Source organism: Rattus rattus, chromosome 1 (genome assembly GCF_011064425.1).
Source record: "Rattus rattus isolate New Zealand chromosome 1, Rrattus_CSIRO_v1, whole genome shotgun sequence".
NCBI lineage: Eukaryota > Metazoa > Chordata > Mammalia > Rodentia > Muridae > Rattus > Rattus rattus.
Genome location: NC_046154.1, coordinates 99,921,588 through 99,935,438, shown reverse-complemented (window position 1 = coordinate 99,935,438; position 13,851 = coordinate 99,921,588). Strand labels below are relative to the sequence as shown.

The 13,851-nt window shown below is 50.9% G+C and overlaps 1 protein-coding gene across 1 annotated transcript in view; it reads left to right on the top strand.

Annotated features, from left to right (window-relative positions):
* Gabbr2 (gamma-aminobutyric acid type B receptor subunit 2) overlaps nt 1-13,851 on the top strand; it is a 339,742-nt gene that overhangs the window by 147,040 nt on the left and 178,851 nt on the right. The window contains exon 3 of the mRNA XM_032904180.1: nt 554-724. Coding sequence (XP_032760071.1) covers nt 554-724 — 171 coding nt within the window. The remainder of the gene's footprint in view (nt 1-553; nt 725-13,851) is intronic.

Genomic DNA, 13,851 nt, shown 5'->3' with positions numbered 1-13,851 from the left:
CTAATAATAAAATATGACAAAGAATTTCGGACTAGAAGTTTCCTTGCTTACATGGGGAACCATTCATTTGTGTACAGAGATCAATGTGATAAAAACACTGATCACAGAGAAAGTTCTGGAAAGAAACAGATCACAGTATTGATGGTTCCATTCCTTTGGGGAGGTGTAGCTCGCTGCCCATCTGACCCCTTCTCCTTCTCTTTTTTTTTTTTTTTTTTTTTGGAGCTGGGGACCCGAATCCAGGGCCTTTCGATTGCTAGGCAAGTGCTCTACCACTGAACTAAATCCCCAACCCCCCCTTCTCCTTCTCTTACACTCTTTCCCAGTTCTCTTTAAGACTGCCCTTACATCTGCCTGTAACTCGAGCTCCAGAGCATCTGACGCCCTCTACTGGCCTCCTCGGGCACCTGCACCCATATGCCCACACACTGCAAAGACACACACGACTCCCATAATGAAAATAAACAAAACTACTTGTCCCAAGAATGAAAATGCCTGCCTATAAAGACTGGGTGTGTGGCTCCCATAAAAGTGTCCTCTCTTGTCTTCTCAGCTTTCCTTCGCCGCCACCACGCCTGTTCTTGCGGATAAGAAGAAGTACCCGTACTTCTTCCGGACGGTGCCGTCAGACAACGCGGTGAACCCCGCCATCCTGAAGCTCCTGAAGCACTTCCGCTGGAGGCGTGTGGGCACACTCACGCAGGACGTGCAGCGCTTCTCCGAGGTACTCCCAGCCCACGTTTTAAGTGGGATTGTTCGCTATGACATTTATATACGTGTGTTATTGTATCTAGCTCCAGTAACCTCCGTGCCCCTCCTTCCCTCACTGTCTTCTTCTCCCAAACTGCCCCCTTAGTCTGTCCCACCCTGCTCACCCTTTCTTGTTCTCCCTTCCCCTTTACACCCCTTCCTCTGCTCCCTTTACTCCCAACCCCCCATTCGACTTCCTCTCCCCCAAGGGTGTTTAGCATTCACCCATCTAAAACGCTTCTCAACATTTAAGCCCCGGTGACTTCATACCATATATGAAATGAAAGTTTGGCTTTTCATTGGCTCTGCAATGGGTCCTGAGACCTCGATTGGATCCCTGTTTAATAGGGTTGTGCGCGTGCACATGGGTGCGTCATAGCTCATGGAACCAGACCACTGTGGTGGGGCTTTCTCAGCCTTGTGCCTCACAGCCGCCACCCAGGCCTAGGTGTGTGTATTATCTTTCCAAAAGTGAAGTTATAGGCTATTAAAATGGAAAGGAACTAATTTCCAAAACGGCTGATCCCCTTTCAGGATGCTAGAAAATTCCCATCTGGGCACCTCCTCACCAGCGGCGGCTGGTGGCCCTCCATGAAGAATGGTGGTCTGCCATTTTTCTTTTTCTAACATCTCCTCCACCTCCTTTTCTCTTCCCACTTGGAGTCTCCTTCCGATCAAATCACAGGGAGGCTTAGAAGCATCCGGTGGGCCATGGGTTAGGGAGGGTCACACCCAAGGGTCTGAGGAGCAGCCAAGCCTCCACAGGAGCTGTGTTTCCTGGGCTTTGGCCGGGTTTGAAAGGGACAGGGCTGGGAGTTACTGGCTTGGCCTCCCCTGCCTGTTCCACAGACCTCTTTCTCTACCCAGCAGTCACTCAGTGGTTGCCTGTGAGAACCTAGAAAGGCCCTCTCCCTGCTCTGAGCTGCCGTTCCAATTCCCGGAAGTAAAATAAGGACAACCCCTACCCCCACCCCAGTACCTCCCTGCACGTGTGTGAACTGGCACTGTGAACAGTAAAGCCCTGCACAGAAGGAGCTGGAAGTGTTTGGAGGCGATCTGAGCCAGGCGTGCGTTCCCAGGCAAGGCCCTCGGTGAGGACCAAAGGGACCTTGACCTCCAGTGGGAACCACTCTCTGCCAAGCCCTGAGGAGGCTCTTGCTGGCAGACTCTTTTATAGAGCAACGACAGGGCTCCCAACAAGTGAGGAACCCTGCAGTGATTCCGGGGTGCCTGCTCCAATAGCATCTTTGGCTGTGGGAGCCCAAAATGTCCTTAGAGACACCGCTCCTAATCTCTTTATTGTGTAGAAGGGGAAACTGAGGTCCATAGCAGGGAAGGGGCAATGTTCCAGGTTTCAAAGCATCTCCAAGGTGACAGAAGATGGTTCAGACCAGAACCGGAGTGGGGCGTGGCTCGGTGGCACAGTGCGTGTGTAGAGTGCATGAAGCCCGGCATTCCACCCCAGGACCACATAAACCGGGTGATACACACTTGTGATCCCAGTGCCAGGAAGATGGAGCCAAGGCCACCAGAAGGGTAAAGCCATCCTCTGTCTGATTCACAGCAAAAGCAAGGCTTACCTGGGATACGTGAGACCTCCTTTTAAAAATAAAAAATTAAAAAGAAGAAAGAAATTTCAGTTAAAGAGAGAAGAGAAAGGGACTAAATGCTTCAGACATTTCTTTTACAGGCATAGCTTCCTAGAGTCACCTGGGAAATGATGGCAGAGAGCCTCCGAGATCCGAGACTCGGGGAGCTTGGTCTAAAGCAGTGGTTTGGACCACCGTGACCCTTTGACATAGGTCCTCAGGTTGTGGTGATCCCCGCCATAACATTATTTTTGTCGCTACTTCATACTGTAATTTTGCTACTGCTACGAATCATAATGTAAATATCTGTATTTTTCCGAGGGTCTTAGGTGACGCCTGTGAAAGGGTCATTTGATTCCCCCAAGGGGTCAAGAGCTACATGTTGAGAGCCACGGGTCTAAAGAGAGCAAAAGATCAGTCTGTGCTTTGAAGATCCCTAAGCTCCCCTCCCCATCAAGCTGCCTTCCTCTGCCCTCATCAGTCATCCTAAGGCTCCTGCCCTGTAGGGTGAGGTGATGACTCCCATGTTGCAGATGAGGAAACTTAGGCTGGCAGAGAGCAGATGGCTGTGCCTTGCGTCTCGGCTGCTGGTCATTACCTTTTCTATGACACAGTCCTCCCTAGTGACGCTGTCCTTGCTGGAGTCAGGTGCAGGCAGTTTGGTACCATATCAAATGTCTCCACACAGCTCTGTCAGGACTGTCTGCCGTGGTCTTGGCATCTCAGTGGGAAGTCTCCAGAACACAGGATGTGGCTGGGTGGCATTGCTGTCAAGGGCCCTTCTTGATTAAAGTGCTCGGCCCAGCTGACTCCTCTCTGCCTGAGAACCTTGGCATCCTTGCCAGGTGTCTGGGCTGTACCACTGGAGTGCAGTGGCTGGACCCTGGCAAGGGGCTAATGGCTTCTCAGGAGTGCAGAGGAAACTGGGTTCCTTTTAGGGAACCAGTCGGTTGGTACTGTTAAACACTTCTGTTCCAGATAGGTGCACTGGGAGGGAAAGAATGGAAAGCCAGCCTGAGATTGGAGGAAGGGGTGTAATCCCAGAGTTCATTACCTGGCTATGGACCAGGTAGAGGCTGGAGGCCATTCCAACTGTGGCACCAACTGCCCCTGCAAGCCCATAATTCCTATTGTGTGACAATACACTTGAGAGATTTGAACCTACTTACCCCAGATAGGAAATTCATGACAGACTGAGGATACCACTAATTCTCAACTGGTGACCCAGTGAGTATACTCAGTTACTTATAAGGTTAGAGGTGAGAGCAGAAATACTCAAAGGCAGCTGCAATCACCAAAGCCTAATACAGCATGGTGACAGCTCACAAAGGCTGGAAGCCTGGAGTATACTGCACAGCCCGCAGACAGCTTAAGAGGTCAGCGCCTTTTCCAGGTAACTCGGTTGGCTTGAGCCTCCTCCATGCAGGTGTGCTGGTCTTGCTCAGCAGTCCTCATTCTTATGTAGGCCTAGGCAGGGAGGGGGCCCAGCGAGTCTGTTCGGTTTTAGGGACTTCCTGAAGAGTTTCCGATGTTTGCTTTCTGATCTTAAAGAGTTTCTGCACAGGATAAAATGTTCCACCTCCCCATAGAATATCCGGTATCTTAAGAAGATTTCCTCTAAGATGAAATGTTTAATCTTAGAGGAAACAACTACACAACAGTCCCCATGAGTCAAAGCTGATGCCTAATGGCCCCCAGGCAGCTCTGGATCTGGCTCAGACAAGTGAATCTCCAAGTCTAACTTTACAGGCTGTGAAGCCTCAGACTGTGCCCTTCTGGGCTTACCCTCATGTGTGTCAGACCTAGAAATACGGCTGAGACAAACGAAAGATCCGTGGCTAGAAGTGTGCTGCCGCCATGCCCTCTCTGGATTAGAGACTGTAAAACCGGAAAAGGAATGACTCATGTGGGGCCAACTCATCCATAAGCCTGGCTTTGAGAACAATGCTGCAACTCTACATCCTTGCTTCAACTTCAGCAGCAGGTGTCCCCTGTGTACGAGCAGATGTTGCTCTGGAAACAGAGGTAGAGACAGCAAAGGTGAAATTAAAAGACACCCCCCCCCGCCCATGTAGGTGGTGCTTGTCCAGTGGTCACTCACTACCCAAGGAATTCAGGAGGCAAGCTCTGGGACCATGTATCTCTCCACACAAGGAATGACAGTGTGGCTACACTGTGTGTCCTGGGGTTATCACCTATCAGGCTTCCTATGCTGCTTCTTACTTCTCGCTGCTCATTGCAATTACCAGAGGAATTCTGCCCCATGCGGTAGTGTGTGTGTGTGTGTGTGTGTGTGTGTGTGTGTGTGTGTGTGTGTGTATATGTAATGCATATGGAAGCCAGAGGTCAATGTCAGCTGTCTCCTTCATTCGCCTCCACCTTGTTTTTTGAGTCAGGGTCTCTCATTGAAGCCAGAGCTTACAGACTCAGCTGGTTAGCTAACAGCAAGCCCAGGGATACATTTGTCTGTCTCCCTGCAGAGGGACGTTCTACTTGGGTGCTGGGGACCTGAACTTGGGTCCTCAAGCTTGCACAGAAAGCTCTTTGCTGACCAAGCTATCTGCCCTCCCCTGTTTGGTTGGTTTGGTCGGTTTGGGGATATAGGGTCTCACCACATAGCCATGGCCTTCAATTCACTGCCCTCTTCCCTCCAAGTGCTGGGATTATATGCATATATTTTTAAAAGTATTAGGTTCCCTAGATTGGATTCTCCACTTTTAGCAGCTTTGCTGGGATGTAACATTCCAGCTAGGCGGCCCCACATTGCTAGTGTCTCTGTCAGTTACACAGTCCCACACCCATCACTCCAGACTCTCACTTGTGCCCAGTGTAGTTAGCTCCACGCCCCAGCCTCTTGTGACTGCTAACCCATTGTCTCCACACGACACAAGTGACCAGCAAAGCCACCTCAGACAAATCACTTGTTCCATCTGAGGCCATCATCTCCCTCTGTGAGACAACGGAGCTGGGGCCGCTGACTTGGAAAGTGCCTTGGAATATTTAACAGGGGGAAGGGTGTGCATGATCCTGATGCTGCCCCTGCCAGGGACACAGCCGTGAGATTTAACCTCCCCACACTCTTGCCCAGCCTCCACCACAGTCCCCTCCACAGAGTAACATCACACCATACCTGAAGATCTGCCCCTGACTCCTGTTCACCCAAAGCCCAGAGACTCTTAGGGTTCGAGCCAATGGTGCAAACCTGCATGAGCATACGTCTTTTGTTTGAACATCCTATTCTCCTGGCAGTGCTAGGCATCGAACCCAGCACTTGTTCATTCTAAATGAACACACAGATTACTTTCACTGCCCTAAGACATTGTGTCACCATGCTAGCATGCACTCTTCTCTCCCATGTCTTCTCTTGGTTTGGTAGCCATTGTCTGGATATACCACAATTTACCCACTCATTACTGACGGACATCTTGGTTGCTTCCAAGTTTGTGCATTTAGGAGCAATTCAGTCATAACGCCCATACGTAGATATTTGTGTGGGCATTATATTTTCAATGCCATTGGGTAAAGGCCGGATCACAGGGTAGGACTGTGTTTAGTTTTATGGGAAATGGCCTTCCAGATTCCCTATAGCACGTCCCACCGGTGACAGGAAGCACTGCACTGTCTCCTCATCTTCGCTGGTGTCTGGCGGTTCCAGTGCTCTGGATTGGCCATTCCAAGAGATGCGCCTTGGTGTCTCACCGTCAAGGATGACCTTTCCATACCAAGGATCTTCAAATGGCAGGACTCATCGCGGGCCTTGATCTGCCCATGACGAGAACGTAGCCATCTGTGCGGTTTACCCTTCAAAGCCCCTGCCCTTTTGGGCCCTCCTGAGCCTTTCGGAACCTTTCCCAGGGCCAAGCGGCCATCTGCTCCACCGCAGGGGTGGCGAGCCCCTCTGAAGTGTGGCTTGCTCTTCTGGAGAGCATCCTGGAACAAAGCCTGCAGCAGAGGACAGGAGGACCCACCGAATGCTCTGAAGCCACAGGCCATCTTTGTGAGACTTGCAATCCTTCCCTTCCCTTTTAGCAGGAACTGGACCCATGGCATGGGCAGCATAGCTTAAAAGACCCTCAAAGGGTCTTTCAAGTGCCCTCTGACCTGGCAGAAGCACCCTCCCCACTGGTCCACACTCCCTCCCCTGTGGGATCTGTATGCTCAGGCCTCTGAGATCACCTTTCCCTGCATGAGCTGTTAGCATGATGCAGACTCGTTGCCCCCTCACCAACGGCCACTCCATCTCCATGGCCCATCTCTGTGTGTGCTCCCTGGCTTGTGTAGGTTTCATGTGGGAATCCTCTCCAGGGTTTATGCTCAGTAAGTCAGCTCTGGAGTGGTTACACTTCCTTCTTCTGGTAGCTGTGGCAGGAATGGTGAGATGAGGTTGGGAGGTAGACAGGAATGCCAGCACCACCCTCCCTCCATGTGTATGCCAACCCTGCCCCCGGCCCAAGCTGCCAAGGCCACTGAGAAGACGGGGGTGGGGCAGTAGCTCAGATCCCCACAGAACTCAACCAAGGCGTGCTGTCATTTGTTGATGGCTTTTGGGAGTGTGACATTGTTACTGTCCCCATCTCGGTGATGGGGACATCTCAGTGAAAGTGTGAGCGGGCCACTGGAACCGGCAGCCACTAGGAGTTTGCCATGTGGTGCTTCTGGTTAGCATCGGTATTGAGCATTGAGAAAGTATGGAGTCAGCGTCTGACTCCTCTACCTTCAGGATGGGGCAGGGATCCCCCAAGTGTGGTACCAGTGATACTGGGCTTCACACCAGATGTCAGACACGGGGCCCAGTGACAACCTGAGTTAGGACTTGAGAGCAGCTATACTGGAGACGCTGGCAATCTTTGTGTGACGGTGAGCATCAAATAGCCCAGTAGCACTGAGAACCTCCGATCTCTGCCCCTAACCTCCACCCCATCCTGGCTTGCCAGTACATCAGCAGCCCTTGCCGGTACACTGGGAGACAAGAGGGGACATTGAATGAGTTGGAGTCTAGTCCTAATGACCTAGTGCCCTGCCCTGTACCCTAACTCTCAGCTGAAGAACTGAGACTTTTGACCGAGGCGACTGCAGCCCAAGCACGCATCTACTCTATGCCCCCAACTCTGGCTCTCAAGGAGGCAAGTCCTGTGAGATGCCTGCCAGGATCAACCCTCTGGCCTGCCCACACCGGGGTGGCTGCTTGCCACGGCCTCTTTGGCACGCTGGATGGCAGAGGCCCATTGCTCTCCAGAGTGTAGTCTGAATGGAGGCTGTGAGGTTTGCAGCCTAAGTAGTGCTGTATGCACATTGCATAGACTAGAAAACGAGATCATTGCCAGCTCATGGACCGCACTCCCAGGTGTGGCTTAAGGTAGGATCTTCGTGAAGGAGTGAGGTAGGTGGAGGGTGGAAGAGAATACTGCAGGGGGCGGGCACAGTTGGTGAAATGCTGATGGAAGTTTGGGACAGGGGTCTGTCAATGGCTTTTCCTCGGAGCCTAATTTAGAGGACCAAGTATCCATTGAGAGGGACCTCAGGTCTTCAGACTTTGCTATGACCCCGCTGGGGCAGATGCAAGGCTTCATGTGGAGTTAGTTTCTTGTTAATGTGTTCCATGGATGTGACCCTCCTATGGGTTCTTTGTGGCACCCTTCCCTTCACAGTGAGAGTCCTCACCTGGGAAGAGTGGTTACCTCTCAGAATGACCAGCGCTCAATGCCTGTCACTTTGGTGGCATACCTGGAACTTCTGGAGAGAAGTCAGAGCTCTGCGCTGGGTGCCTTGGTTTGCCTTAGAGTACCTGCCCAGGCACACCTGGTGTGTGGCTGTCCTCCCTCCATCCAGGACTGGGAGGGTGTGGAAAGCCCCTGGGTCCGGCATATGGTCCTCCCTAACACTCCTCCAGGACCTCAGGGACCTCTGCTCCTAACTGGAAAGAAAGGGCCAGCTGGTCTGTGCTCGCAGAGGTGGGGTAGCTGTGTGAGGGTCACTCAGCAAAGGGCCACAAGGATTCCAGACCATGAGTGAGGAATGGAGTATGGTGCATTTGAGAGTCTCTGGGCTGTCCTACTGCCCTCCAAGCTCTCCAGGGACCCTTCCTCTGCCTCCTCATCCCAGCCAGGTTCCCAGGATGCCACTCTGGCCCTAGAAAGCAGCTACTGTGTCAGCCCCGAGGAGAAGGAAGACACGTTGCCTTGTCACCTGTCTTAGTCAGGGTTTCTATTCCTGCACAAACATCATGACCAAGAAGCAAGTTGAGGAGGAAAGGGTTTGATCAGCTTACACTTCCACATTGCTGTTCATCACCAAAGGAAGTCAGGACTGGAACTCAGGCAGGGCAGGAAGCCCAAGCTGATGCAGAGGCCGTGGAGGGATGTTACTTACTGGCTTGCTTCTCCTGGTTTGCTCAGCTTGGTTTCTTATAGAACCCAGAACCCAGGGACTGCACCACTCACAATGGGCTGGGTCCTCCCACCTTGAATACTAATTGAGATAATGCCTCACACCTGGGTCTCATGGAGTCATTTCCTCAACGGAGGCTCCTTTTCTGTGATAACTCCAGCTTGTGTTAAGTTGACACACAAAACCACCACACATCACCTGTGGCCACTCTCTGATTACCTACTGTATGCAAGGGATTCCCTTCCATCACCCAGAATGGTGACATGTTTTAGAAAGGACTTGCGAAGGGAAGGGAGGGTGTCCTTGCCAGGATGTGACAGGCAAGACTTACCAGGTATTTATAGGATCTTCAGGCTATGTCTGCCCCTTCTCAGGGAAGAGCCTGGGGGCCTTTGATAAGCATCCTTGACTCCCACTTCACCCCAGAAGCAAGTGGGTAGCTGTGTGTGCTGAGCAGCCCATCTCCTGGGACTTCCTCACAGCCCTCCCCGGAACTCTCGGCATGCTACCCATGATGAATCATTTTTCCTCCGGTTCCCAGGTCTTGGAGACCAGCACTCCCCACCACACCTGCTCACACCCTACTCCCAGCATGCCTTACTTCAGACAGGCCTCTGGGCTGACAGGCAGCATGTGTGTGTAGGTTCCCACAGCTATTCCAGTACACCCTGACTGCGAGTTCTCCCCCAAGGCCCATCTGCCAGGCTTCAGGAGCCCCGGGGCCTGTGCGAAAGGAATGGAGTGGAGATGTTGGATAGAACCTTCAGGAAATGGTGGATATTTGGTTGGGAGAACCAGCTGTGAGGAAGCCAAGTTTCCCATCAGCTACAGGGAGCCGGGGGAGGTGTTTTAGAAGAGAGTGGGACGGTCACAGTCCTTCGGGCTGACAAGGACAAACAGACCTGAAGCCAAGAAATCCTGCCGTCATGAGGAAAGGAAATTATAAGGCTACGGTGACTCTTCACATATATTTCTTTTTAAAATATTAATTATTAATTATTACTCTCTAGCTGTCATATGGGTCGGGTTCTCAATGCGGAAAGTTGACAAAATAGCAAAGGAGAGAAGGGGAAATTAAAACTCAGTCATAACACAATACATTCGCCCACTTTCCTATTGCTATTGTAAAACACCGGTGGCCGAGTGTATCATAAAGAAAAAGTGTTTACCCAACTCATCATTCTGGAGGGTCGGCAGCAGGCACCAGCATCAGCTGGAGTCTACTGAGCGTTTCACCGCAGACCTGAGGGTGTGAGAAGGCAGAACGGCATGGCTACTCAACCCTCTCTTGAGGACAGCATCTCTTCCTTCTGAAAGGAACACCTTCTGAGACCTAATTACCTCCCACCAGGTCTCATGTCTCAGGGTCTGATCACTTCCCACCTCATCCACACAGAGGACCAAGTCCCCTACACACAGACCTCAGGAGAGAAAAGCCCAGAAACCATCCTTAGCATCAAGCTCGGGTCATGATGGTTTCTCAAGTATGAAGAGTTCTGTGTACTCAGCCTGAAGGGAGCATCCTCCCCGGTCCCCACCGCACCCTGGTGACCCGTAGATGTCCATCCCCTCTGGGGTGTGCTTCCGGTTTATTTTTCTAGTCTCCTCCATTCGCCCATCTGCCCCTTCCTTCCTGTATTCTGCAACTATTCTGCCCGCTGATGTGCTTCCAGAGCTGTCAGCGCTTTATTTTCCCTCAAAACTTTTATTTGTCATCTCGAGATATGTTGGAACGAGGCGGATCTGTATTTCCTGCCACCACCTTCATCCGGTCCCTGTTCAAAAGCCCCTGCCGCGCTTGCTGGGCGAGCTATCACTTACTCAAGCGAGGCGAGGCCCCGATGCGGAACGTGGAGGTAACTGCCAGTTTTGGGGCTGATTATACACACAGATACAATGGACTCATATTGGAACTTCTGTCTGCGCATCTCTGATTATCTTCCAGGGATGGTTCCTAGAAATAGCACTCGCGCATTTTGAACCTTTTGTGTGTGTTGCCAAATTGTCCTCCGAGAAGATCACACCAGTGAGTTCCAGCGCCTCGACGCGCGCGAGTTCTCTCACCCTTGGCAATCGCTGTTTTAATTTGCATCTCTTTGATTACTATTGAGATTGAATCTCTTTCCTAAGGATCCTCTTGTTTCTAATTTTCCTTCTGTGAGTTTGGCGGCTCACGTGATTGGCGCTGATCCTGACTGGACCGCCCTTCCCTCCCAGGTTGGTAAGCCCGCTTTATTCAAGGCTGCCGGCCCTTCTCAGGTTTGTGGTAGGTATTATGTGTCCTTGAACTTTGGCTTTGTGAGTTGGCATGTAGGATTTGATGTTTTATGGGGCTGGATTTATCGGAGCCATGCTCCCCACCTTTAACGCTGTGCTCTAAGCTCCCTCGTCACGGGGATTCTTCTAACTATGTCTGTTTTCTTCTATTGCGTTCACTGTCGCATTCCACTTATCTTGAACTTCGGTTTAAAAAAAGGGGGGGCGTCTGAAGCATCAAATCCTTTTTCTCCTGCTCCCAGACGCTCAATTCTTCTTTCGGCATTAATGACTATATCTTTTCCAAACTCATTTAAAATGCCTACGCCAAAGTTGACCTTTAGAAAATAACATACATTTCTATATGCTTTTGACCAGTTTTGCAGGATATAAATGGAGCGCATGCCACAGATGTGATTTTATAAATTTTCTTGTGGCTGAATTTTAAAATGTTAGAAAATAAATAGGCAAAATCAACTCTAACAATGCATTTCCTTTGCTGCAATCTGTCCGAAATATTGTCATTTCATCACATGTCACTAACTAATCTCCACAAGTGCAAGGGACCCAGTAGCGCTGTACCAGCTTGATCCACTCCTGCATTTAAACTTGTCCTGCTGCTCCAACCACCCGTGTGGACCTGACACCCTGTGTTTTAAGGGGTTCTCTCTTACAGCATAGCCAATTCACAGTCTGCCCTTCTTCACTCACAAGCTTTACTTTCACCAAATTGATTGTGGTGAGACTCCCAGAATGCTCTTGGCACTGAAATCTGGCCACTCCCCCGATCGCTCTGCTGCAGACATGACATCTCTGTGGCCGGTGGTGCCCAGTCATGAACATGGAGTTCTTGGCTCACTTGGTTACCGGTAAAGTAGCCTTATCTTCCTCGTGTATGTCCTTCCCCTTGGCTGTTGGGGTTACTTCCCTGTGCCCTACATTGAGGATTGCCTTGGGAGATGGGGATCTACTTTCTAGGATATTTTTAAAGTAGTCATTGCTGGCTTATAGGAAAGCTATTGATCTCCACGCATGCATCTCTCAGGACTAGCTGTATGGAACATATTGCTTCTGGAAGTTTCTCTTCTCTTTATTCCCCTGAGTCTGCTGGGCAGTAGTCAGCAACATCACGACATCATGCTCTTGGTCCCCTGGACCACTGGGCCACATCATCAAGAATGAGCCTGCTCTTGGTCCCCTGGACCACTGGGCCACACCATCTTTATCTTCTCGGCTTCTCATTGTGATGTCCTGCACAGTTGTTCAGAGCAGAGAGACAGGTTTCTAACTGACTTCAAACAGGTTTCTAACTCTAGCTGAGCTCCCCAGGGGCTGGGTGGCTTTCTGCATGTCATTTAATTTCCCATGTCTCTGAAAGCGGGGGCATGTTCAGATTACCTCAGGGGTAGGGAGTATTAAAATAGCTAATATGCATGAGTACTCGAGGCTCAGAACAGCACCCAGGGGCCATGTGCTGTCACTCGCCCTTTCTGATCATCTTGAGGTGTTCACTAGGCATTAGAGTGACGTCTTCAAATAGCGACAGCACTGAGTACTACTGTCTTGTGCTTACCTTCAACGGGAATGTAGTTGGCAAGGCGTGATGCCTGTCAAGGATTCCTCACCATGTTGGGTGATGTTCCGCTCACATTCACTCCCATATAGGTAGGTAGCTTTTCAGTCTGGGAACCAGGGCTGCCTAGACTCTAGACTGGTAACCACATCTTCTTTTCTTCGATGTACAAGTTGGGAAAATGGCAGCCCCGTTCTTCTGAATTCGTCTTATAATGCACTCATGCAGCACGCATCTGTGAAGTGGGTCCAGCTCCAGTCATGTGAACACAGCTGAGAATGGACTGGTCCCTACATACGGGGAGCCCGAACCCTTATGCAGGAAAACAGGCCAAGAAGGAAGCAGGCTAGTGGCTCTTATGTGACATGATTAAAAGTGCCACCAAGATTAGTCAGGTAGGACCAGGGACTCGGTTTGACAGTTCTGAGTGTGGTGAGGTGAGAAGGTCCTTCAGGATGCTTCACGGTCAGGATGTCACAGGGAAGGGAGCCCCAGACAGAGCAGCTGAACAGAGGTGCTGGCATGGAAGGCTGCAGTATGAGAAGAAAGGCCATCGGAGTCCATTGTGGCTGGGGAGGACTGAGGCGGGAAGAGCAAACACTGGTTAGGACCCTGGGAGGGAATTTGGACCCTGGGAGGGAATTTGGACCCTGGGAGGGAATTTTTAGACCTAAGCGGTTGGCTGATACTTTGAGTCATCACAAACTCTACCAGAGAACATCTTGGTGGTTGATCACAGGCTGGGGACTGTCCTGATATGGCCTGAGGTGTTTCCTTGCTGGCTGGGACGTCATGAGGGTCCTCATGAAACCTTTTGTGAAAATTCTTTTCATTTTGATGAAGTCAAAGTTGTCTTTTGTTTGCTTTGGTCCTCAGATTTAAGGAGCGCTGCCTAGTCCAAGGTTATCGGATTTTATTTTGAGAATTTTGAGGTTTTAGTTTTAGTTCCTACAGTTAGACCTTGTCTGAAAGGAGCACTGACTCCAAGGCCTGGCCCTACATGAAGCTGGAAAAGCCCACCTTCTGCCGCCCTTGCTCCCTGCTGCCACTTGGTGGTGCAAGTAGCACTGGTCTACCTGGTTACAGCCCTGAGCCAGGGACACTGGGCACACTTCCTAGCACCTCAGCTCCAAGAAAGATCTAAAAAAATTTCTCCCTCCCGTTCCACTCCCCCACTCTTCCCTCTCCTTCTCCTCCCCTTCTCCTTTCTTCTCCCTTTCTCCCCACCATCTTCCTCGTTAAGAACCAGAAAGCTGTCTCTTAGAAAGGCTCCTTCCATTTTCCCAGACTCTGCAC